Source organism: Echiichthys vipera (genome assembly GCF_963691815.1).
Source record: "Echiichthys vipera genome assembly, chromosome: 10".
NCBI classification, from domain to species: Eukaryota; Metazoa; Chordata; class Actinopteri; order Perciformes; family Trachinidae; genus Echiichthys; species Echiichthys vipera.
In genome coordinates this window covers 30,389,166-30,416,115 of record NC_139835.1, presented here as the reverse complement: position 1 = coordinate 30,416,115, position 26,950 = coordinate 30,389,166, and the positions used below count along the sequence as shown (strand labels likewise).

The 26,950-nt window shown below is 39.9% G+C and overlaps 5 protein-coding genes across 5 annotated transcripts; 4 read left to right on the top strand and 1 right to left on the bottom strand.

Moving 5' to 3' along the window:
* Positions 1 to 4,818: 4,818 nt before the first annotated feature.
* On the bottom strand, positions 4,819 to 5,733 carry LOC310953020 (olfactory receptor 6N2-like; the record flags this gene model as incomplete). The annotated part of the gene is made up of 1 exon (XM_083921912.1): positions 4,819 to 5,733. The coding sequence occupies one exon, from the start codon at positions 5,731 to 5,733 to the stop codon at positions 4,819 to 4,821; it is 915 nt and encodes a 304-aa protein (XP_083778038.1).
* An 8,487-nt stretch (positions 5,734 to 14,220) lies between these two features.
* Positions 14,221 to 15,129, top strand: LOC310953019 (olfactory receptor 51I2-like; the record flags this gene model as incomplete). The annotated part of the gene is made up of 1 exon (XM_083921911.1): positions 14,221 to 15,129. One exon carries the CDS (start codon positions 14,221 to 14,223, stop codon positions 15,127 to 15,129), a length of 909 nt encoding a protein of 302 aa, XP_083778037.1.
* A 2,147-nt stretch (positions 15,130 to 17,276) lies between these two features.
* On the top strand, positions 17,277 to 18,203 carry LOC310953017 (olfactory receptor 10J5-like; the record flags this gene model as incomplete). Its single annotated transcript, XM_083921909.1, has 1 exon — positions 17,277 to 18,203. The coding sequence occupies one exon, from the start codon at positions 17,277 to 17,279 to the stop codon at positions 18,201 to 18,203; it is 927 nt and encodes a 308-aa protein (XP_083778035.1).
* Positions 18,204 to 20,060: 1,857 nt separating this feature from the next.
* LOC310953016 (olfactory receptor 10J5-like) lies at positions 20,061 to 20,987 on the top strand (the record flags this gene model as incomplete). The annotated part of the gene is made up of 1 exon (XM_083921908.1): positions 20,061 to 20,987. One exon carries the CDS (start codon positions 20,061 to 20,063, stop codon positions 20,985 to 20,987), a length of 927 nt encoding a protein of 308 aa, XP_083778034.1.
* Positions 20,988 to 22,842: 1,855 nt separating this feature from the next.
* LOC310953015 (olfactory receptor 10J5-like) lies at positions 22,843 to 23,769 on the top strand (the record flags this gene model as incomplete). Its single annotated transcript, XM_083921907.1, has 1 exon — positions 22,843 to 23,769. One exon carries the CDS (start codon positions 22,843 to 22,845, stop codon positions 23,767 to 23,769), a length of 927 nt encoding a protein of 308 aa, XP_083778033.1.
* Positions 23,770 to 26,950: the final 3,181 nt, after the last annotated feature.

Sequence of the window (26,950 nt, the reverse complement as noted above, 5' to 3'; positions counted from 1 at the left end):
GAAAAGTGTCACAAATTAAACTATTAATTAATAAGACAGGTAGACTGTCTAACAAGCATTGATTAATAAAGTGTGATAATAAGTATCAGTGTCAAGATGCATTAACATAGAACATGTATTTGATTTTCTCGTCATATACAGATACCTGACCTTAAGCCTCACTTGATGTGTTCATCTTCAGAGATTAGAAAGTGAACTGTTTGAGTCAGATGAAATATTTTATGACATCTCTTCACCCTCCATGGATCTCATTAACGCGTCCCGTTACAACTGTTATCAAGTGAAGAACTTGATCAAACTCTGGAGGCCTGAACCCTTAGGTGTTTACTGTAACTCTCTTCACGTGGGTGTGTGTTCTCTTAACTTTTGTCTGTGTCTACTTACACAACAGTTTCACCACTTTGCATTTAGAGCTGTTGCAGGATTGGTACAAGGCCCCATTCATTGACCTGCTTGTGCCCTAAGCACAGTACAACACACAGATACTCTAGCTGAAGTTCAACTTTAGTTTACAGTGTACAAGGTAATTCAATTTGATGTAGATGCACGAAATTTGGTAGGCAGATGTAAAGTATGGAGACAAAAAAGTCCAACTGGAAGTCGGACGTGTTGTACTTTAATGAACTCCTCCTTGATAATTAATCCGAGTGACTTCAAAACTGGGAGGTTGCATCTAAAGACCTTTGTGATGCTAAATTGCAAAGCTTTTGAGAATTAATGGAACGTTCTTGATGCGACGTTGCGCGGAATTCTGCCCAAAACTTCAAAAAGGAAGTTGTGGTAGCTCAACTTGACATTGTCCAATCTGCTCCCAATTTTACATGCTGGGTAACTTTCAGGCTTGAAGACATCTACATGCTGTCATTGAGTAATGGTCATAGCGCCACCTATTGACAACAGGAAGTCAACTTTATGTGTCAAACTTCATCACATCTTGGTGGGGTTCGAGGTTCTCGAAAACTTCAATTCAAACTGGCACACAGGTCAGAAGTTGCAAAAATTGCAAAGCTCTGTAGTAATTGGGCTCGCCTGTGGTCAGCGGGCTCCATAGCGCCTCTAAACGCACGCCATTGTTGGGGAAAAAGTTATTTTGATGTTCACGAAATTTGGTGAGATCATTGCTCTCATCTTGAAGAACATATTCAGAATCAGAAATACTCTAATAATTCCAGGGGGAAACCATTTTCGGTGCAAACTCAGCTATACAAACAACATATTAACAACAACAATATATACATACAATATACTATATATTTGAAAAAACAAATATAAAACACGATGGAGCGTGAGTTTGACCGGAGAATCGGAGCAGCGGGGGCAGGGTTGCAGTCGCTGTACCGCACCGTTGTGACGAAAAGAGAGCTGAGGAAGGCAAAACTCTCGATCTACTGGTCAATCTTGGTTCCTACCCTCACCTGTGGTCATGAAAGCTGGGTCAGGACGCAAAGAACCAGGTCCAGGTCCAAGCGTGTGAAATGTGTTTCCTCAGGAGGGGGGCTGGAGTCTCCCTTAGAGAGAGGGGGAGAAGTTCAGCATCCGTGAGGAACTCGGAGTAGAGCCGCTGCTCCTTTGCGTTGAAAGGAGCCAGTTGAGGTGGTTCAGGATCATCTGGTAAGGATGAACCCTGGGCGCCTCCCTAGGGAGGTGTTCCAGGCATGTCCAGCTGGGAGGAGGCCTCGGGGAAGACCCAGGACTAGGTGGAGAGATTAGATCTCCACACTGGCATGGGAACGCCTCAGGATCCCCCAGTTAGAGCTGGTTAATGTGGCCCGGGAAAGGGAAGTTTGGGGTCCCCTGCTGGAGTTGCTGCCCCCACGACCTGACCCCTGATAAGCAGTTGAAGATGAGATGAGATGAGAAATATAAAATAGTATATACTGTATATAAATGTATATATATATAATATCAATTTATAATGTAATATGTACAAAGTACCGTAAAAATGTGCAAAGAACAGATTGTTTATGATTGAGTCCATATTACAGAGAGGGGGTGCGTTGTATACTTAAATGACCACAGGCAGGAAAGATTTCCTGTTGCGCTGTGGTTCATCTTGGTGCGAGGAGTCTTCTGCTGAAGATGCTCCTCTTCTGGGCCAGTGTGTCTCTGTGAAACACATCAGACTGCACGCATGGTACTCCTAGTGGCTCTTTGTTAGCGGTATCAGTTCATCCATTTTGTTGTAGAGAGACCGTACATCCCCAATAACAACAGAGGGGAGACACAACTTAAATCTTCTCCTCTCCATAAGCCTGTACCGTCTCGACACTCCTCTATTGTCCCGACGTTGCTTCCCACCTCTGCATTCCCGGTGGGTTTTTCTCCAGAGTCCGGCTGGAATATCAGCTGTTCTGGCCGCTATGCCGCAGGCATTAGCACGATCGGCTTTTCTCCGGAGTAAACAAAGGCAGTGTGTCCCGTTGGAAGCAGCATTGATAAAAACAGCACGAAAAGAAACACGAAAACTAGCGAAAGTAACCTCACTGTAGAGGGTAGAACTTCAAACTCAAAGACTGGAGCAGTGTATGCGCACAACATTTTTTGAATTTTCTTCACCTAACAGAACGTCGGCCATCTTGGATTTTGTGCCTTCATTATTATTTTACAAACACACGTTTGAGGCCTTTGGGATGCACATAAAATGCATGAAACTGTGGATGCTTGTCCAAACCAACTATGTTTTTGATTAGATGTTATAATGTGATTTGGATGTTGCACGTCCGGTATATAGCGCCCCCTAGTTAATTTGAGCACTTGAACGCATTTTCAGCACACTTGTTATACCCTAGGGGGGACAAACTTGGCAGACAAATAAAACCCTTAAACATTGCGAAAATATACAGCGATTTGGCCCATGTGTGTTTAGCTGGCTCCATAGCGCCCCCTCACGTCTGGAAGGCCCGAGTTAAAACAAAGTTGCTCTGATATTCATGAAGTTTGATACCCACATAGCTTTAAGAATTTTAGACATATTTCCCATTAGCTTTCATTAGTTCCGCCCAACAGGAAGTCAGCCATTTTGAATTGTGTCAACTTTGTCGAACACCTCCTAGAAAGATTATCGGATTAATTTCATATTTTCTGGGTATAATCCTCACACTAATGTGACGCTAAATTGTGAAGGAATAGTCAATACTTCAAACGATGATGTCATAATTCATGTGACTACCCGCCATTTTATGCAGGTATGGTGTTTTTCATAACTTCTCCTAAAGAATTCAACCGATGAATCTCAAATGTGGTCAGCAGAATCACAAGACCTTCATGATGGGAAATTATAAAGCATTTATGTTTTACTGGAACTGGGTTGCTATGGTAAGGGTGTTGTATGTTTTTCCATGACACCGTAAACTGTTGTAACATGACTTTACATTGTCCATTCTGCCCCAGATATCCGATTCTGTATGAGAGTCCAGACCTGAAGACATCTATACACCCATATTAAGTCAGATACAAAAATTTAAACCCATAATTTGCAGTGCCCAATGGCTGATGCAGAAAATAATGCCTTGCATCATGCATGCAGTGTGTGATGGTTGCGGGAATGTATGGTTGGGTTTGCCAGCAATCGTCTCATGCCGAAGCCCACCTCTCTCAACTAGGCCAGGGCTGGTAAGCATGCCATGCCTAGACACGGTACGGTTGCACTCACAATGGTCAAACGAACTACACTTTAGCCATGAATCATGCTTGGACATGTTACTGACGCCAAGTGTGGGTGTGCCCATACATGCATTCTTCAGTCACTTGTAATTAAGGCTTCCTATGACCATCTTTGTGTGGAAACCGTTTGTAGAAATGCCATTCAGCTCCCAGCAGCAGCTACTCAATATCAGTCTGGAATAATATTTCAGTCTCTTCTTGCAAACTCAAGCATCAGTTTATTCATCAAACATTTTCAACCAGGGCTTATTACTAACCCCAAAGTCTTCTTCTCATAAAGGCTAGACTTACCCCAGACCCTGCATTTTCTGTAAATGTCATAGCTTCCAAAACTACCCCATGCTCACATTCAGTTTTATTGCTTAGTGGCTTATGCATAAAGGGGTGTATATACTTGTAGCTTTTCTACTTGTGACTATGATGCTTAGTGGTTGCATGCATATACCTAGGTCAGTAATAGAGCCGTGACCTCTCTGTTGAAGATTAAGTCATTGCATTGTTCAAACTTAAGATACTCTTTACTGTTTCCATGACGAATAGAGGATTTTTCTAAAGCATGAAAATATATCCCAACATGAAATACCTTCAAAGATCCAAACATTCACACCGCTGCCTTAATATTCTTTCAATTGTTTTGTTGAATATTTTTTATCGAAGGAAGGGTACAATACAGCTGACATAATGCATTACATTTCCCTCATTTTTGTTTTTTGTTTTGTTTATAACACAATATATTAAACATAACAACAAAGTTACCCCCGCCCACCCTCCCTCCCTGAACACCCCTTGGCAGCTGATGTATTCATAATACAACATATCAGAAAACAAATGCCTCTACATTCTTCCAAAGCACAGGCCCATACATATTTTGCACATGCTAGATGGTTCAGAATCCACTAATTCAGTATGCATGAACCGTCCGATGAGGTAATCAACATTTGTGTAAGCAAAAATAAGTAAATAGGACAAAAATAAAGGCAGATCTCCAACTACAATCAAGTGCCCTCAGTCAGTGTGTAGTTTCCTTTAGACTCTCAAAGTGTGACAAAAAAAGTATCCCATTTTAAATACAATCTCTGCCTTTGGATTAAAGAAGAAATGAATGCACATTATCATCTCTAACATCACAATTATTAAAACATCACTTTAAATACATTAGAGCTCTTTGGTCTGACAAAGCAACCTCTTCAGATGTTTAGAGATTTCTTTCATTTTCAGTCCGTATATAATTGGGTTGAACAGAGGATAATACAAAAATGCTTGTAAAGTCATTATGAAATGTAAATTGGATCCGAGTTGAATTACAATTATATCATATGCACACAAACAGGAAAAGACAATCAGAACTATCAGGTGGGGTAAACAGGTCTGTGCAGCTTTTGACCTGACTTCTCTACTACTTCGATAGGTTATTAAAAGTATCCTGGTGTATGTAAAAAATATAAAGAGCAAAGGAAAGGCTGCCATGCTTACCAAAGCAAACATATCAAGTATAACCTGTGCTCTTGAAACCACACAGAAGAGACTGTAAACTGAATTGTTACAAAAAATTGCATTTAAAGTGAAATGACAGAGTTTTCTATCACTATTCAGTATTACGGCTGCTGTTATTTGACAAGCAGGCACAAGCCAAGCAAACACCAGGATACTACTTACAGTAGTTTTTGTCATGATGGTTGGATATTGTAGGGGTTTGCATATAGACACAAACCTGTCATAGGCCATGGCTGACAACAGTAAAAAATCTGCAGCACTTAAGGAGTAAAATACAAATAATTGAAAGAAACAGGCTGAATATGATATGATAGGTTTTTCATATAAAAAGTTAATTAACAAATTTGGATACATAGCAGTGTTGTAAACAATAGAGTTCATTAGCAAAGCTGCAATAAAAATGTACATAGGCTCATGGAGGTTCTTGTGTATCCAAATAAGATACACAATGGTCACATTAAAGCAGATGGTAAGAATATATACTGTAAACATAATAAAAAAATAAAAATACCTGTATCTGCCCATCTCCACATACCCACCAAGAGTTATATATGTTGTGTTTAATTCATCATCCATGAAAAGTGTCACAAATTAAACTATTAATTAATAAGACAGGCAGACTGTCTAACAAGCATTGATTAATAAAGTGAGAAAATAAGTCTTAGTGTCAAGATGCATTAACGTAGAACATGTATTTGATTTTCTCGTTCACATACAGATACCTGACCTTAAGCCTCACTTGATGTGTTCATCTTCAGAGATCAGAAAGTGAACTGTTTTGAGTCAGATGAAATATTTTATGACATCTCTTCACCCTCCATGGATCTCATTAACGCGTCCCGTTACAACTGTTATCAAGTGAAGAACTTGATCAAACTCTGGAGGCCTGAACCCTTAGGTGTTGACTGTAACTCTCTTCACGTGGGTGTGTGTTTTCTTAACTTTTGTTTGTGTCTACTTACACAACAGTTTCACCACTTTGCATTTAGAGCCGTTGCAGGATTGGTACAAGGCCCCATTCATTGACCTGCTTTAGCACAAAGCACAGTACAACACACAGAGACTCTAGCTGAAGTTCAACTTTAGTTTACACTGTACAAGTTCATATAGTGCAGTTTTATATCCTACAGGTAATGATAAACAGCACATTTCTATGTTCATCACGGAAGTAATGTCCAAAATCTACAAATGAAACTAAAACTTATTGTGAACATCATCAAACGCGGACTGAACCCACAGGTATTGTTCGACCTTCTTGATAAGACTTTATCATCATTTGCAAATATGCATCTTATAATGCAGTCTCCTGCTTACTATAGATCTGGATTCCACCTCACCGCTTCTATTATTGGATCTTAGTGCAGCTTTTGATGCCATGGATCATTGTATAATCCTCCTGGACTGACTAGAAAATCTTTTGGTTGGCAATAGATTTGGTTATCGGTCTTTAAGATATTTCGCCAACATTGTTGTGCTTCTATTGGCTCATGACCCCCGAGTCTGCTGAAGTTGTTTATGTTAGTGGAGAGTTTAATAAGATCCCTGCATGGAAAAGAAGCCCAATAAAAACTTAGAAAACCCACAGACGAAAACACTCAATGTATATTTTTATATCTGCGAACGAGAAAGCAATATACGCAGGTTCAATATAGTTCATATGTTACTGCAATCTTCAAAGAGACTTGTTTTTTCAGTTTTTTTATCATTGACGAGTGCCGGTTATATAACCCGTCTGCATTTCTGATGATGTGGGATTTCGATTTTGAGCCTTGATGGATTCTGACTTCAATATAACCTTCATAACAATGGGTGGGCCTGTTGCAGTGAAAAGATACAGATATCTTTATTTTACTGATCTTGTTTGCAGCGCATTTTCTAATAATTTGCAGTAATTTGAACATTTTCATTGCAGCCTTGTTGATCAACTCTGTTCTTTTCAGCACTGTTATCTACCCAAAACTTTTGATACATTTTTTTTATCAGAAAAACAGATTCTAACTTATTCAGGCTGTGTTTTCAAGCAGTTCATTATTACACTTTTGTATATTCTTACTGTTGACAGCCATGTCTTATGGCATTTATGTGTCTATGTAAACCTCTGCAATATCGAATTATCATGACTTAGACTTAGACTTCTCTTTATTGATCCTTTGGGATGAACTCCTGCAAGGAAATTGAATTTCCAGCAGCTTAAAAAACACAGGGGAGGTATAAAGAAAAATACTGGTAAAACATCCACAGCAGTTTGCTGCAGATGTTGAAGGACCACAGTCTCCTCAGGAAGTACAGCCTCCTTTGTGTCTTCCTGTACAAGTGGCTGGTTTGTTCTGTCCAGTCCAGCCACAGCCCAAGGTATTTGTATGAGTCCACAGCCTCCACCTCAGCTTCCTCTAACAGGACTGGTCGGGTTCTTGGTCTGGACCTCCCAAAATCAAGTTGGAGGTGTACAGGATGAAGAGAAGAGGGGCCAGCACTGTGCCCTATAAAATTGCGTTTTGAACCCGTAATTCCCCGCCAGTCCACGTGAGGGCGCGTTTGAAGCTAGGCGTACTTGTTGCTTTACCTCTGTGAGTACCGTAGGCTACATCGTGGCTAACACAAGTACCTCAGGATCTTGTTCACGAGTGAGGGGACGATGGAGCGGGAGTTTGGCCGGAGAATCGGAGCAGGGGGGGCGGTGCTGCAGTCGCTCTACCGCACCGTTGTGACGAAAAGAGAGCTGAGGAAGACAAAGCTCTGGATCTACCGGTCAAACTTTGTTCCTACCCTCACCTGTGGTCATGAAAGCTGGGTCAGGACCCAAAGAACCAGGTCGCGGGTACAAGCGTCTGAAATGTGTTTCCTCAGGAGGGGGGCTGGAGGCTCCCTTAGAGAGAGGGGGAGAAGTTCAGCATCCGTGAGGAACTTGGAGTAGAGCCGCTGCTCCTTTGCGTTGAAAGGAGCCAGTTGAGGTGGTTCAGGATCATCTGGTAAGGATGAACCCTGGGCGCCTCCCTAGGGAGGTGTTCCAGGCATGTCCAGCTGGGAGGAGGCCTCTGGGAAGACCCAGGACCAGGTGGAGAGATTAGATCTCCACACTGGCCTGGGAACGCCTCAGGATCCCCCAGTTAGAGCTGGTTAATGTGGCCCGGGAAAGGGAAGTTTGGGGTCCCCTGCTAAAGCTGCTGCTTTGATGAGATGAGATGAGATGAGATAAATGTTTCCAATGTCGCAGATGAGAGAATGCCTAATATATTTCCATGTTAAGTAGCCTGTGTAATATTTGGATATTTACATTCAGAATATGTTTGATATGCATCCAAAATGTTATTCCCTGTCCTCAAGTGAGTGATTAAGGAAAATGATTTGCCTTTTTCTTTATCATAAAGAAAGATAACATGGTATTTATGTTACATATAGACCTTTTCAAAGTTGTAAACACAAACATTCTAAATGTGTCCAAGTCTGATTCCTGTTGCAGTGAATGTGAACAACATCAGCTGACAGGAAGTTAACAAGGACCAAGGCTGTTGCCTAGTAACGGAATTCCATTAAAAAGGTCTATTCAGTTAATTTATTCAGTAGGAAATTCAGCTTCTCAGAAGAATTACCGCTTATCAATTAATCGACCATCGATCGATAACATGAAACAACTATTGATAAATGAATCCGTAATTATCAAACAATATATTTCTTAATGTAAGGAAAGGCCTTTTGCCTTGGTATGACTCATAATTGTGCGGACAACGTACCTTAACTTTTGAGCGAGGGTCAAAGGTGAAGTTTGAGCTCAAGATATTTACGTTTATAAATGACTGGAAATAATGTAACCATTTATTGATATAAATAATTAAATACTAAATAATTTAAAAAAACAACAAAGAATTGCTATGTTTACAACATTATGTTTACAATTCAATACGATTTTAGAGAGTTACGGTCTTTTTCGTCGATATTCATATCATAATTAACATTTTAAATGTTGAAAAATCAAGACTTTGAGATAATTAATGGTGTTTGCTAATGTTTTAAACTCGTAAACCTTGAACACAAAAGCTTGATTTGATAACTTAAGTGTCCTTTAGGAACACACTGATCCCCAAGTTGCTCCCCGGGGGCTTTTCAGCTGCACGCCACTCCTTAGGATGGATGGCTTTACTATGTTTTGCTTACAATACTATGTGACCGTTGATCAATAAAGTCAAGTTAATGACCAATTTGACAGTTTTTCAAAAGTCAATTTTATTCTATCGTTTTATAGTTTCATTATTCATTCATAATTTTCCCTTCAGCTAGCTGTGGTTTTGTATTACCCTCTATTTAATCCAGTCAAATACAGAAGCACATCACAAGGTTGTTGTGTCAGGTGAAATCGTACTACTTTTTAAAATTTCTATTGCAAAGTATGATTTGATTTGGTCACCCAGTGCAGACATGAGACACACATCAGCGGTGTCTGTGGATTGATGGGGTTGATCCAACTAGTGATAGACCGATACATCTCTTTACGTGAATCAGTGTCGTTGCGGGCTGCAATGTATGCAGATAGTTTTTTCCCGGCATTATTTACAGAGAATAAAAACAAATGTTACGAGTCTCAATTTTTAAAAAAGGAACATTTATTGAACTTAAAAAAGGCGTCTCCAGCCACACAGACGCCTTTTTAAAGTTCAATAATTGTTCCTTTTTTTAAAATTGAGATTCGTAACATTTGTTTTCCTCGTTGTGTCATTTTTATGATGTAAATTGAGGGAGCAAAAGCAGTATTGGCTCCAAATATCGGCTCAAGAAAATCAGCAGTTTGTGTCGGTCAGCGGCTAAGGCTGATGGGAAAATAAATCGGCATCGGCCTTAGAAAATCCATATCTGTCGATCCCTAGATCCGACCAAAGTGAACCAATGTGGTTCCTAAACAAAAACACAATTTTTCCAATATACTTCTCGCAAATCTGTTGTTTTTTTTTTGTCATGTGTTTAAAACTTTCATCTGGGAAGTTTTATTATATTATTTTCTTACCTTTTTTTAACAACAGTGGCCGCAATGCACCGTCCTTCTTATAGGAGGTCAAAGAGGTCAAATAACAAAGTGACAAAGTAACAAGAAAGTGCTCTGAAGTGATTAAAGGGATTGTGTGTGTGTGTGTGTGTGTGTGTGTGTGTGTGTGTGTGTGTGTGTGTGTGTGTGTGTGTGTGTGTGTGTGTGTGTGTGTGTGTGTGTGTGTGTCCAATTAATATGATGCAATCTACTTAGATAACACCAATATGTCCTCTACAGAAGCCCACAGCTGATGTAAGGACACTGTAATGAGTGTCATTAGCGGTGCAGCCTCCACCGTGGTGAAAAACAGACTCGTCCTCAGGGGCCCGGCCCGACTACAGCCACTCTGCAAACAGCTAATTATGACCCAGTGGTCACAGTGAGCCGGCCTCAGGGGACATCTGTGTTCAAAACAACGGTCAAACTGATCCAACATGCCGTATAATTAGAAAACACTTTTACTTTGACGGCTTGTTTTAGGTGAAGTGAAGTGAAGTAATTATCAGGGTAATCATGTCAGAGGTGGTCAACAGGTCATTATCTCTTTTGCCCTCTGAGATCATTAAACACGTAAACACAACTCCAGCCTGTTGACGAACACTTTAACAATATAATATAATATATAATAAAGAAGAATAAGTACACTCAACGTAACACTTTAACAATCTACATATTTAAATCAATAAAGTGACTGTAAAACTGCCTTTTTTAAATAAAAAAATTAGGCTTTTTGTTTGTTTTGTTGTTTATTGTTCTTATAGATGCCTTTAACCTGCAAAAGGAAACATTGAAGCAACATAACATATATGGCAAGGCAACTTTATTTGTATAGCACTTTTCATACACAAGGCAGACTCAATGTCATGAATTAAAATGCATTACAGAAAGACAAAGAGAGACAATAATAAAAACAGTGCGGACGTTAAAAGTGCAAAGGTTTAGCAGAAAGCTAAACCTTTGCTAATATATGTACATTTTGAGAGTTTATCATATTGGGGTCCGAGCACTGTCAACGTCGGTTGACAAAGACCTGATTGGAATTGATAGGATTGTTATTTTGATTGTTCTAACTGGCTGAAAGTGAAGCAGCTCAACTTTTGTCGAATGCCCTATTTATATTTATATATTTTGTGCGCGTTGAAAGCTGCAATGGACGAGGAACAGCTGATTCATGAAGTTGAAATGATGAGTTATCCAAAAAAGTCCTCATTTAACTACAAAACTGAAATAAATGTGTTTTAGCTCAACAGGCCAGAAAACAGGAGGCTCCTGGGAAATGAGAGACGCTCACTGTGTGTGCCTAACTGTGTGTATGGGAGCTTTGGGCGGATGGCGGCCTTTGAAGTCCTGGCACTGCTAAGGTGTCAACAAAGTGTTGCGACCTAGAATTATTTGGGAATTGGCATATTAATTATTTAAATTACAGTACGCTGAAATAGAGTTAATCTCTTTAAACAGAAGCTATTCTTTGTTTTTCGTCATAGTTTGATTTTGTTAAGATGCCAAATATTATCCTGATTAAGGTCACTAAGTTCAGGAGTGATGTCATTAATCTGCGCGGTGGAGCGTAGAAAAACAGTGGAGATAGTGTGTATTACGGCCCTTGTGTTGTGCTGAGGTGCCAGTTTTCTTTCTTGTTGTAAAACGGACTGAGGTGAATAGAAGTTGCCAATGGAAGAGACGAAGTCATGTCTGCTTGAGGATGCAAGTGCATGAGACATACCTGTTATCTATGAATAAGTGTGGACCATAGATTGTATATAAAGTGGAGGTCGACCCAATCCTCCACGGGAGTCGCCATATTGTCAGACTTTGACTCCGCCTCATTTTCTCTTTCCAAAAAGGGAGAATTAATATGACGTTGGCCAGGGGCTGAAGTTAGCGCTCCAAGAGTCAAATGCAGGCAGCCAGCGTTTATGATATATGATCTAAGAAAGGCGTCATTGCAGAGTGAAGCGTGTCCCAGTCTGATCTACGAGGAGACCCGCTGTGTGCTCAAGAGGCAGCACCCTGTATGGCTTCAGAGGTTAGATCACTGACAGTCTGGTCTCACTACGACACAACGTCTATTTTAAGAGCCACACACATACTGTTCTTTCGGAAGCGTTCAAATCCCTGGTTAGCACTAGCATACCTACTCATTCAGTCCAACAGCAGAGTAGGGTATAGCTGCAGTCCAAGCCGGCCGACCAAGGCGGCTGCTCGCTAAATGCCTCATCACTCCAAACATGTTGCTTGATCATATTTAAACCATCGTGGTCCAAATATGATCGAGCGACACGATACTCGATCATGTCCGGTCTGAACGCCCATAACAGAGCTAACACGTTGTGACATTTGCGTCAACAACACCTTCTAATTTGTTTTATGACATACAGTTTATGTTTGTAACATACAAATTAGTTGTAAATACAGGAAACTTGCACTACACATCCTTACAAATCACACTGTCCAGGTATAAGATGATGGAGTTAGCATGCTAATTCTGATAACTAGCCTCCAAGGCGAAGTGAGGGCCAGCGGTTAGCTGTCACTCAGGAGGCCCCGCCCCTAATTATTCATTAACATTTACATCTGATATGGGTCTCATGCTTGGGTGTGGAAAATATGCTCAATAGCGCCCCCTAACAGTTTTCAGTGCTGACGCCCCCCACCTTTATATTCCACGTAGATGCATGAAATACGTGATGTACAAAAAACCCTCATGGAGGAAAACCATAAACCCAACAGAAAGTCAGCCATTTTGAATTTACTGTGCAATTTTAATAAACAACAACAAATTAAAATGAACAAACTCCTCCTAGAGATTTAACCCAGTTGATTTGGGTCAATACGATCTAAACGCCATTGCATTTAATGCACCATTGTTGCCTTGGTGGCAAAATATCATGTTTCGCCATAAAACAGGAAGTTGTTGTAACTTGAGCGCACATCGTCCAATCTGCTCCAGATTTTTAATTCATGATAAGAGTCCAGGCCTGAGGACATAAGTTTTACACAATGATTGAAAGGCCTCAAGTTTGCCTTTTGCTGGCCGTCCTTGGGCCCACGTTTCTCTGGACTTGCTGCAGGTCCACCATGTATTTCGTCACCTCAGTCCCCTCAGACACGGTTGAAGACATATAAAGTCAGGGATGAGTGGCTTAACTATCCCTTTGGACCCTGCCTGTACACATCGCTGCTTGCATCCTAGCAGCAGACAAAGATAAAGTGTCTACAGCAGCTTCAATATGGATCATTTTAAGGCTCCATCTGTCGAAGCTCTGGTTTAACAAAGTGATGAACCATGATATTGTTGTTTTGTGGAAGCTTTCATTATCATCCATACCTTGGTTGAACCTTAAAATGTCATAATTTGTTGGTTGATGCTTTTGTAGTTTTGTATTTATTATAGAAAACAGACTATAGATCCATTTAATAGATATGCAGATTGCCTTCTTCATTGATGACGCTCACACCGGACTATCTTAACTTCCCCAGGCAGGCTTTGACAATGAGAGATGAACGATGTTAACTCATTGATAAATATGTATATTAGCTGGTTCTGCATGTGGTACATTTAACTTTGAATGGATGTATTTGTACACACAAGTAAGACCGCAGGTAAGAAAAGGATACCTTTACTCCATCTCCTATATTACTTACCTAAAATATGATTATCCTGTAACTGTTTTTAGCCTTTACTTTAGCTTCCATCACTCTCTCCTGGTTGTTCTTGTTGCCCGTCTCTCTTTTTGCTCCTTTATGGTTCAGACATTAAGAGCAACACCAGCCTGAATGAGTGTGTTTGATACTGTTTAAATCACTGAATATGCTCAATGAGAAATATCAGGTTGTTGGTGCCTAAATTATATTTGAAGTTACTCTGTCTGACTATTTTCCAACATCTCTTAAACTGAATATTTCAGGCACAACTGTCAGAGATGTGCATCGCTTACAACTTACATGCATGTGGGTTTATTGTGGTTGTGTCTTTTCTTAAAGTAGTCTGTGTGGTAAATACAGACTGTACACTGTGAAACTCAGACATGAAACTTAACAACAGCATGGATTCTTTCTCTTTTGAGTTTACTCTGTTTACAGACTACGGGCCCCTCAGATATGTGTTTTTCAGCCTGTGTCTGTTGATCTACATGATCATAATCTCTGCTAACGTTGTCATTATTCTCACAGTCTGCCTGGAGAAATCTCTGCATCAGCCCATGTATATTTTCATCAGCTGTCTGTGTGTTAACTCTCTGTACGGCTCAGCCGGCTTCTTCCCCAGGTTTCTGATGGACATTCTGTCTGATACTCATTTCATCTCACGGCCATCTTGTTTCACTCAGATCTATGTTATTTACACCTATGCATCATGTGAACTGACTCTCCTCGGCATCATGGCCTATGATAGATTTGTTGCTATTTGCCAGCCTTTGCACTATCACAGTAAAATGACATTTAGGATGGTGAAATATCTTTTTATTTCTGCTGTTATCTATCCTGCATTTGTTTTGGGCTTCTGTCTCTTTCTTACTGGTCGATTACCGTTGTGTGGCAATAAACTGAACAGGCTTTTCTGTTCTAACTGGCCTGTGGTTCAGCTCTCTTGTGTTGACACAACTATAAACAACGTAGCAGGTCAGTTTGTTACGATTATAACCGTCTTCATTCCCCTGTTCTTTGTCCTGTACACCTATCTACGGATTATACTTGTTTGCAGGAGAAGCTCGTCTGAATACAGAGGAAAGGCGTTACAAACCTGCCTGCCTCACATAGTGACATTTATGACCTATTCCTTCTCTCTCTTTTGTGAGCTGTCATTGACTCGATATGGGGATGATAAAATGAATCCAGTCCTCACAGTTGTTTTATCTTTAGAGTATTTGATCATTCCCCCGATCAATAACCCTCTCATTTACGGCCTGAATCTGCCCCAGATCAACAAAGTTATTTTCAGAGTCTTTAAAAAATAATAAACTCAACATGCACATATAGTAAATAATGACGCTTTCCATATATTTTATTTTCATCTTAACCATGTTAAGCCAAGAGTGTGCAGTATTTACAAAAACACGTAATTTTGCATCTTGTAGGGAGGCAGTAGCTCAGTCCATAGGTGACTTGGCTGGGAACCGCTGGAGAGGTGCCAGTTCATCTCCTGGGCACTGCCGAGGTGCTGTTGAGCAAGGCACCAAACCCCCAACTGCTCGGGGCACCGGTCACTGGCAGCCCCCTCGCTCTGACATCTCTCCTTAATTGCATGTATAGGTCCTGTCTGTGCATGTGTGTATTTCAGGCCTGTGTGTGTAGCATGATTAATAATAAGAGTGAAAAAATAAAATTTCCCGTTGCGGGATCAATAAAGTCATTCTTGTTCTTCTTCTTCTTCTATGAGTAGTATAACTGTGTTCAACGTGAATCACAACAATGATAATAACAATAAAAATAACTCTACTTACATTGCACCATAAAAAAACAAAAGTTAAGTGCTTTGACAGACAAAGCAAAAGCACGAACAAAGCAACATAAAGAGTGGGACACAATTAAAGAAACAGTGAGTGACGGATGAATAACTAAAATAAAAGGTAAAAAGACCACATCACATGAATGCAAGTCTATAAAAATGTGTTTAAAGAAGTGATTTAAAAGAAGCCTAATCTCCTCGGGCAGGTCGCCCCCAAAGCGGAGCCAGAGCCAGGTGCTTCACTCAGTGGAGTCAATCAAATCAGTCACATCAGGTTTCAAACGAGCACGATGGCGACGGCCAAAAAGCTCCTGGCAGTCCACAAAGCAATAAGGGTGACCTCCATCTTAGATATACAGTCTGTCCCTAGCATCATCCTTTTTTACCTTGTTAGGATTTCATTGTTGTGTTTTGGTTTCTGTTACACGTGTTATTGATTTGTTTTTGTTTTTTTGTAAACCACTTTGAGCTGCATTTATGTCTTGAAAGGTGCGATATTAATAAAGTTTATTGTTCTTAATATTGTTGTTGTTTATAACAGGAAGTAACTTGAGCGCACATCGTCCAATCTGCTCCAGATTTCTAATTCATGATAAGAGTCCAGGCCTGAGGACATAAGTTTTACACAATGATTGAAAGGCCTCAAGTTTGCCTTTTGCTGGCCGTCCTTGGGCCCACGTTTCTCTGGACTTGCTGCAGGTCCACCATGTATTTCGTCACCTCAGTCCCCTCAGACACGGTTGAAGACATATAAAGTCAGGGATGAGTGGCTTAACTATCCCTTTGGACCCTGCCTGTACACATCGCTGCTTGCATCCTAGCAGCAGACAAAGATAAAGTGTCTACAGCAGCTTCAATCTGGATCATTTTAAGGCTCCATCTGTCGAAGCTCTGGTTTAACAAAGTGATGAACCATGATATTGTTGTTTTGTGGAAGCTTTCATTATCATCCATACCTTGGTTGAACCTTAAAATGTCATAATTTGTTGGTTGATGTTTTTGTAGTTTTGTATTTATTATAGAAAACAGACTATAGATCCATTTAATAGATATGCAGATTGCCTTCTTCATTGATGACGCTCACACCGGACTATCTTATCTTTCCCAGGCAGGCTTTGACAATGAGAGACGAATGATGTTAACTCATTGATAAATATGTATATTAGCTGGTTCTGCATGTGGTACATTTAACTTTGAATGGATGTATTTGTACACACAAGTAAAACCGCAGGTAAGAAAAGGATACCTTTACTCCATCTCCTATATTACTTACCTGAAATATGATTATCCTGTAACTGTTTTTAGCCTTTACTTTAGCTTCCATCACTCTCTCCTGGTTGTTCTTGGTGCCCGTCTTTCTTTTTGCTCCTTTATGGTTCAGACATTAAGAGCAACAGCAGCCTGAATGAGTGTGTTTGATACTGTTTAAATCACTGAATATGCTCAATGAGAAATATCAAGTTGTTGGTGCCTAAATTATATGTGAAGTTACTTTGTCTGACTATTTTCCAACATCTCTTAAACTGAATATTTCAGGCACAACTGTCAGAGATGTGCATCGCTTACAACTTACATGCATGTGGGTTTATTGTGGTTATGTGTTTTCTTAAAGTAGTCTGTGTGGTAAATACAGACTGTACACTGTGAAACTCAGACATGAAACTTAACAACAGCCTGGATTCTTTCTCTTTTGAGTTTACTCTGTTTACAGACTACGGGCCCCTCAGATATGTGTTTTTCAGCCTGTGTCTGTTGATCTACATGATTATAATCTCTGCTAACGTTGTCATTATTCTCACAGTCTGCCTGGAGAAATCTCTGCATCAGCCCATGTATATTTTCATCAGCTGTCTGTCTGTTAACTCTCTGTATGGCTCAGCCGGCTTCTTCCCCAGGTTTCTGATGGACGTTCTGTCGGATACTCATTTCATCACACGGCCATCTTGTTTCACTCAGATGTATGTTATTTACACCTATGCATCATGTGAACTGACTCTCCTCGGCATCATGGCCTATGATAGATTTGTTGCTATTTGCCAGCCTTTGCACTATCACAGTAAAATGACATTTAGGATGGTGAAATATCTTTTTATTTCTGCTGTTATCTATCCTGCACTTGCTGTTGGCTTCTGTCTCTCTCTTACTGGTCGATTACCGTTGTGTGGCAATAAACTGAACAGGCTTTTCTGTTCTAACTGGCCTGTGGTTCAGCTCTCTTGTGTTGACACAACTATAAACAACATAGCAGGTCAGTTTGTTACAATGACAACCATCTTCATTCCCCTGTTCTTTGTCCTGTACACCTATCTACAGATTATACTTGTTTGCAGGAGAAGCTCGTCTGAATTCAGAGGAAAGGCGTTACAAACCTGCCTGCCTCACATAGTGACATTTATGACCTATTCTATCTCTCTCTTTTGTGAGCTGTCATTGACTCGATTTGGAGATGATAAAATGAATCCAGTCCTCACAGTTGTTTTATCTTTAGAGTATTTGATCATTCCCCCGATCAATAACCCTCTCGTTTACGGCCTGAATCTGCCTCAAATCAAAAAAGTTATTTTCAGAGTCTTTAAAAAATGATAAACTCAACATGCACGTATAGTAAATAATGACGCTTTAATTTTAACCCTGTAAAGCCAAGAGTGTGCAGTATTTACAAAAACACCTAATTTTGCAACAAAGGGCTTTACGACGATCTATGAGTAGTTTAAATGTGTTCAACGTGAATCACAACAATGATAATAACAATAAAAATAACTTTACTTACATTGCACCATAAAAAAACAAAAGTTAACAAAGTGCTTTGACAGACAAAGCAAAAGCACGAACAAAGCAACATAAAGAGTGGGACGCAATTAAAGAAACAGTGAGTGACGGATGAATAACTAAAATAAAAGGTAAAAAGACCACATCACATGAGTTCAAGTCTATAAAAATGTGTTTAAAGAAGTGATTTAAAAGAAGCCTAATCTCCTCGGGCAGGTGGCCCCAAAGCGGAGCCAGAGCCAGGAGCTTCACTCAGTGGAGTCAATCAAATCAGTCACATCAGGTTTCAAAAAAGCAAGATGGCGACGGCCAAAAAGCTCCTGGCAGTCCACAAAGCAATAAGGGTGACCTCCATCTCCGATATACAGTCTGTTCCTAGCATCATCCTTTTTTACCTTGTTAGGATTTCATTGTTGTGTTTTGGTTCCTGTTACACGTGTTATTGATTTGTTTTTGTTTTATTGTAAACCACTTTGAGCTGCATTTATGTCTTGAAAGGTGCGATATTAATAAAGTTTATAGTTCTTAATATTGTTGTTGTTGTTGTTTATTACAGGAAGTAACTTGAGCGCACATCGTCCAATCTGCTCCAGATTTCTAATTCATGATAAGAGTCCAGGCCTGAGGACATAAGTTTTATACAATGATTGAAAGGCCTCAAGTTTGCCTTTTGCTGGCCGTCCTTGGGCCCACGTTTCTCTGGACTTGCTGCAGGTCCACCATGTATTTCGTCACCTCAGTCCCCTCAGACACGGTTGAAGACATATAAAGTCAGGGATGAGTGGCTTAACTATCCCTTTGGACCCTGCCTGTACACATCGCTGCTTGCATCCTAGCAGCAGACAAAGATAAAGTGTCTACAGCAGCTTCAATCTGGATCATTTTAAGTCTTCATCTGTCGAAGCTCTGGTTTAACAAAGTGATGAACCATGATATTGTTGTTTTGTGGAAGCTTTCATTATCATCCATACCTTGGTTGAACCTTAAAATGTCATAATTTGTTGGTTGATGCTTTTGTAGTTTTGTATTTATTATAGAAAACAGACTATAGATCCATTTAATAGATATGCAGATTGCCCTCTTCATTGATGACGCTCACACCGGACTATCTTATCTTTCCCAGGCAGGCTTTGACAGTGAGAGATGAACGATGTTAACTCATTGATAAATATGTATATTAGCTGGTTCTGCATGTGGTACATTTAACTTTGAATGGATGTATTTGTACACACAAGTAAAACCGCAGGTAAGAAAAGGATACCTTTACTCCATCTCCTATATTACTTACCTAAAATATGATTATCCTGTAACTGTTTTTAGCCTTTACTTTAGCTTCCATCACTCTCTCCTGGTTGTTCTTGGTGCCCGTCTTTCTTTTTGCTCCTTTATGGTTCAGACATTAAGAGCAACACCAGCCTGAATGAGTGTTGTAAATACTGTTTAAATCACTGAATATGCTCAATGAGAAATATCAGGTTGTTGGTGCCTAAATTATATTTGAAGTTACTCTGTCTGACTATTTTCCAACATCTCTTAAACTGAATATTTCAGGCACAACTGTCAGAGATGTGCATCGCTTACAACTTACATGCATGTGGGTTTATTGTGGTTGTGTGTTTTCTTAAAGTAGTCTGTGTGGTAAATACAGACTGTACACTGTGAAACTCAGACATGAAACTTAACAACAGCCTGGATTCTTTCTCTTTTGAGTTTACTCTGTTTACAGACTACGGGCCCCTCAGATATGTGTTTTTCAGCCTGTGTCTGTTGATCTACATGATTATAATCTCTGCTAACGTTGTCATTATTCTCACAGTCTGCCTGGAGAAATCTCTGCATCAGCCCATGTATATTTTCATCAGCTGTCTGTGTGTTAACTCTCTGTACGGCTCAGCCGGCTTCTTCCCCAGGTTTCTGATGGACATTTTGTCTGATACTCATTTCATCTCACGGCCATCTTGTTTCACTCAGATCTATGTTATTTACACCTATGCATCATGTGAACTGACTCTCCTCGGCATCATGGCCTATGATAGATTTGTTGCTATTTGCCAGCCTTTGCACTATCACAGTAAAATGACATTTAGGATGGTGAAATATCTTTTTATTTCTGCTGTTATCTATCCTGCATTTGCTGTTGGCATATGTCTCTCTCTTACTGGTCGATTACCGTTGTGTGGCAATAAACTGAACAGGCTTTTCTGTTCTAACTGGCCTGTGGTTCAGCTCTCCTGTGTTGACACAACTATAAACAACATAGCAGGTCAGTTTGTTACAATGACAACCATCTTCATTCCCCTGTTCTTTGTCCTGTACACCTATCTACGGATTATACTTGTTTGCAGGAGAAGCTCGTCTGAATTCAGAGGAAAGGCGTTACAAACCTGCCTGCCTCACATAGTGACATTTATGACCTATTCCTTCTCTCTCTTTTGTGAGCTGTCATTGACTCGATTTGGGGATGATAAAATGAATCCAGTCCTCACAGTTGTTTTATCTTTAGAGTATTTGATCATTCCCCCGATCAATAACCCTCTCGTTTACGGCCTGAATCTGCCTCAAATCAAAAAAGTTATTTTCAGAGTCTTTAAAAAATAATAAACTCAACATGCACGTATAGTAAATAATGACGCTTTAATTTTAACCCTGTAAAGCCAAGAGTGTGCAGTATTTACAAAAACACCTAATTTTGCAACAAAGGGCTTTACGACGATCTATGAGTAGTTTAAATGTGTTCAACGTGAATCACAACAATGATAATAACAATAAAAATAACTTTACTTACATTGCACCATAAAAAAACTAAAGTTAACAAAGTGCTTTGACAGACAAAGCAAAAGCACAAACAAAGCAACATAAAGAGTGGGACGCAATTAAAGAAACAGTCAAGTGACGGATGAATAACTAAAATAAAAGGTAAAAAGACCACATCACATGAATGCAAGTCTATAAAAATGTGTTTAAAGAAGTGATTTAAAAGAAGCCTCATCTCCTCGGGCAGGTGGCCCCAAAGCGGAGCCAGAGCCAGGTGCTTCACTCAGTGGAGTCAATCAAATCAGTCACATCAGGTTTCAAAAAAGCAAGATGGCGATGGCCAAAAAGCTCCTGGCAGTCCACAAAGCAATAAAGGTGACCTCCATCTTGGATATACAGTCTGTTCCTAGCATCATCCTTTTTTACCTTGTTAGGATTTCATTGTTGTGTTTTGGCTCCTGTTACACGTGTTATTGATTTGTTTTTGTTTTTTTGTAAACCACTTTGAGCTGCATTTATGTCTTGAAAGGTGCGATATAAATAAAGTTTATTATTCTTAATATTGTTGTTGTTTATAACAGGAAGTAACTTGAGCGCACATCGTCCAATCTGCTCCAGATTTCTAATTCATGATAAGAGTCCAGGCCTGAGGACATAACTTTTACACAATGATTGAAAGGCCTCAAGTTTGCCTTTTGCCGGCCGTCCTTGGGCCCACGTTTCTCTGGACTTGCTGCAGGTCCACCATGTATTTCGTCACCTCAGTCCCCTCAGACACGGTTGAAGACATATAAAGTCAGGGATGAGTGGCTTAACTATCCCTTTGGACCCTGCCTGTACACATCGCTGCTTGCATCCTAGCAGCAGACAAAGATAAAGTGTCTACAGCAGCTGCAATCTGGATCATTTTAAGGCTCCATCTGTCGAAGCTCTGGTTTAACAAAGTGATGAACCATGATATTGTTGTTTTGTGGAAGCTTTCATTATCATCCATACCTTGGTTGAACCTTAAAATGTCATAATTTGTTGGTTGATGTTTTTGTAGTTTTGTATTTATTATAGAAAACAGACTATAGATCCATTTAATAGATATGCAGATTGCCTTCTTCATTGATGACGCTCACACCGGACTATCTTATCTTTCCCAGGCAGGCTTTGACAGTGAGAGACGAACGATGTTAACTCATTGATAAATATGTATATTAGCTGGTTCTGCATGTGGTACATTTAACTTTGAATGGATGTATTTGTACACACAAGTAAAACCGCAGGTAAGAAAAGGATACCTTTACTCCATCTCCTATATTACTTACCTAAAATATGATTATCCTGTAACTGTTTTTAGCCTTTACTTTAGCTTCCATCACTCTCTCCTGGTTTTTCTTGGTGCCCGTCTTTCTTTTTGCTCCTTTATGGTTCAGACATTAAGAGCAACAGCAGCCTGAATGAGTGTGTTTGATACTGTTTAAATCACTGAATATGCTCAATGAGAAATATCAGGTTGTTGGTGCCTAAATTATATGTGAAGTTACTCTGTCTGACTATTTTTCCAAAACATCTCTTAAACTGAATATTTCAGGCACAACTGTCAGAGATGTGCATCGCTTACAACTTACATGCATGTGGGTTTATTGTGGTTGTGTGTTTTCCTAAAGTAGTCTGTGTGGTAAATACAGACTGTACACTGTGAAACTCAGACATGAAACTTAACAACAGCCTGGATTCTTTCTCTTTTGAGTTTACTCTGTTTACAGACTACGGGCCCCTCAGATATGTGTTTTTCAGCCTGTGTCTGTTGATCTACATGATTATAATCTCTGCTAACGTTGTCATTATTCTCACAGTCTGCCTGGAGAAATCTCTGCATCAGCCCATGTATATTTTCATCAGCTGTCTGTCTGTTAACTCTCTGTACGGCTCAGCCGGCTTCTTCCCCAGGTTTCTGATGGACGTTCTGTCTGATACTCATTTCATCTCACGGCCATCTTGTTTCACTCAGATCTATGTTATTTACACCTATGCATCATGTGAACTGACTCTCCTCGGCATCATGGCCTATGATAGATTTGTTGCTATTTGCCAGCCTTTGCACTATCACAGTAAAATGACATTTCGGATGGTGAAATATCTTTTTATTTCTGCTGTTATCTATCCTGCATTTGCTGTTGGCATATGTCTCTTTCTTACTGTTCGATTACCGTTGTGTGGCAATAAACTGAACAGGCTTTTCTGTTCTAACTGGCCTGTGGTTCAGCTCTCTTGTGTTGACACAACTATGAACAACATAGCAGGTCAGTTTGTTACAATGACAACCATCTTCATTCCCCTGTTCTTTGTCCTGTACACCTATCTACGGATTATACTTGTTTGCAGGAGAAGCTCGTCTGAATTCAGAGGAAAGGCGTTACAAACCTGCCTGCCTCACATAGTGACATTTATGACCTATTCTATCTCTCTCTTTTGTGAGCTGTCATTAACTCGATTTGGGGATGATAAAATGAATCCAGTCCTCACAGTTGTTTTATCTTTAGAGTATTTGATCATTCCCCCGATCAATAACCCTCTCGTTTACGGCCTGAATCTGCCCCAGATCAACAAAGTTATTTTCAGAGTCTTTAAAAAATAATAAACTCAACATGCACTTATAGTAAATAATGACGCTTTAATTTTAACCCTGTAAAGCCAAGAGTGTGCAGTATTTACAAAAACACCTAATTTTGCAACAAAGGGCTTTACGACGATCTATGAGTAGTTTAAATGCGTTCAACGTGAATCACAACAATGATAATAACAATAAAAATAACTTTATTTACATTGCACCATAAAAAAAAAAAGTTAACAAAGTGCTTTGACAGACAAAGCAAAAGCACGAACAAAGCAACATAAAGAGTGGGACGCAATTAAAGAAACAGTGGAGTGACGGATGAATAACTAAAATAAAAGGTAAAAAGACCACATCACATGAATGCAAGTCTATAAAAATGTGTTTAAAGAAGTGATTTAAAAGAAGCCTCATCTCCTCGGGCAGGTCGCCCCAAAGCGGAGCCACAGCCAGGAGCTTCACTCAGTTCAGTCAATCAAATCAGTCACATCAGGTTTCAAACGAGCACGATGGCGACGGCCAAAAAGCTCCTGGCAGTCCACAAAGCAGTAAAGATGACCTCCATCTCCGATATACAGTCTGTTCCTAGCATCATCCTTTTTTTACCTTGTTAGGATTTCATTGTTGTGTTTTGGTTCCTGATCCCCGTGTTATTGATTTGTTTTTGTTTTTTTGAAAACCACTTTGAGCTGCATTTATGTCCTGAAAGGTGCGATATTAATAAAGTTTATTATTCCTATAATTATTGTTGTTGTTGTTGTTTTAATCACATGCAAAAATAACAGAATGAACGAATGTCATTTATAGTTTTTAAGCTGTAGTTTGATATTTTGCGTCTCCTCTGTAGGCAGCCATGTTTTCTTACATCTGCCTGGTTCTGAAGGATCAGGGTTAATCTCAGTGAAACCCAGTGACCATTACCCTGTGATAACCCCCAACACACACACACACACACACACACACACCCCGCAGATAACGGCTGGCCTCCTGAAGATCCAGATGTTGCAGCAGGATTTAATGCATTATTGTGTGTTTCCCTCTTAACCCTGTGTTGCAGCATGTCTGACCTACTGCGTGAGTGTGTATGTGTGTGTGTGTGTGCGTGTGCGTGTGCGTGTGTGCGTGCGTGCGTGTGTGTGTGTGTGTGTGTGTGGCTAAAAGCAGCAAAGAGTTAAGAAGCTTTGTGATCGGTTGCAGAAGTACTTAAAGTGAGTGAAAGAGTGAGTAACATGACAGCATGAAGGGAGCTAAACGGTGAAAGAGTGAGAAGCCAAAGAGACGTAGATGTAAACGAGACAGTGAGTGACAGGAGGGCGGGAAAGAAAAAGGTTTTTGAAACAACAGAAGACAGAAAAGAGAGGGAGGCAGGTTGGTGGTTGGTGGATTAAGTCGGGTTAGAGGGGATTAGTGTCTGTTTTGGTTCTGTAGTAACATCACATCCATGTCGGTCACCACTGGCTGCTGCTGACACGCTCACACTGCTCATTCACTTCAGCTCAGAGCTCAAACTGGACCAGAGGAGGAAGAGGAGGACGGAGACGTGGTGAGTTGCTCTTATTTACAGTTTTGATTGAATGTGTGTGTGTGTGTGTGTGAGGACAAAGACTTCTGTTAGATGCTAGCTTGATAATGTTTAGCAGGTATAATGTTGACTACGGCTGAAGCCATCGATGATTCAGGCTGCCCTTCAAAAGTTAATGCACTAGAATTCATCTGTAATCCACTTATTTCTGTATATGTTATTTATAAACTGAAGAAATGACGTCCAAAGTAAAGAAGGAAATCAGGTGAAGTAGTATCAGATGCCGAACTCCCCGTAGGGAGGAGGGTCCAAAACCCAGGACTTTGACCTGGAGGACCGGTGTTCAAGTCCTGGAAGATCTGAGACAAACCACCTTTATCTGCTCTGAACCAAGACCTTTAGAGACTAAACTTAACCGTCTCCTTTAGAGACTAAACTTAACCGTCACCTTTAGAGACTAAACTTAACCGTCTCCTTTAGAGACTAAACTTAACCGTCTCCTTTAGAGACTAAACTTAACCGTCTCCTTTAGAGACTAAACTTAACCGTCTCCTTTAGAGACTAAACTTAACCGTCTCCTTTAGAGACTACACTTAACCGTCACCTTTAGAGACTAAACTTAACCGTCTCCTTTAGAGACTAAACTTAACCGTCACCTTTAGAGACTAAACTTAACGTCTCCTTTAGAGACTAAACTTAACCGTCTCCTTTAGAGACTAAACTTAACCGTCTCCTTTAGAGACTACACTTAACCGTCACCTTTAGAGACTAAAGTTAACCGTCTCCTTTAGAGACTAAACTTAACCGTCACCTTTAGAGACTAAACTTAATGTCTCCTTTAGAGACTAAACTTAACCGTCTCCTTTAGAGACTAAACTTAACCGTCACCTTTAGTGACTAAACTTAACCGTCTCCTTTAGTGACTAAACTTAACCGTCTCCTTTAGAGACTAAACTTAACCGTCACCTTTAGAGACTAAACTTAACCGTCACCTTTAGTGACTAAACTTAACCGTCTCCTTTAGAGACTAAACTTAACCGTCACCTTTAGAGACTAAACTTAACCGTCACCTTTAGAGACTAAACTTAACCGTCACCTTTAGAGACTAAACTTAACCGCAGTTCCTTTTGTCCGTATATTGAACTGTTGAAAGTCACAAACATTTACATTTGTATTAAAGAAAATCAGTTTCAGTTTGTAGTGCTTTATGGGCTTTCTGCTCCCGTGTCTGGAGACTCTGCGTGACGTTCTCAGGTGACTTTCAGATCGGTTACTGGAAGCTCTTCCCGGAGAGCGTGCAGGAAGTGGAAACGAAAGCTGAGCCAAGATAAGAAGCTAAAGAGGAGACGTAACATCAAATTAACCCACATTTAGTGTCCTGCTGCGTCACAGGAAGCACCAAAATAAACAGTTCATTCAGTTTTTGCCTGAGACGGACGGATACTAAAGTTACTGTGGAAAACATTTAATCACCAAAGAGGTAAAGTGAATTCTTTAGAGCTTGAATGAAAATAGACCTTTTTTAATGTGAAGTAGGCAGAAGAAGTAGTTGATTTTGCACCAGAAGACTGTTTCCTAAACAAATAGCTTCAATAAAGACATTATATATATATATATATATATATATATATATATATATATATATAATGTTACATATATATATATATCTATGTGTATATATAT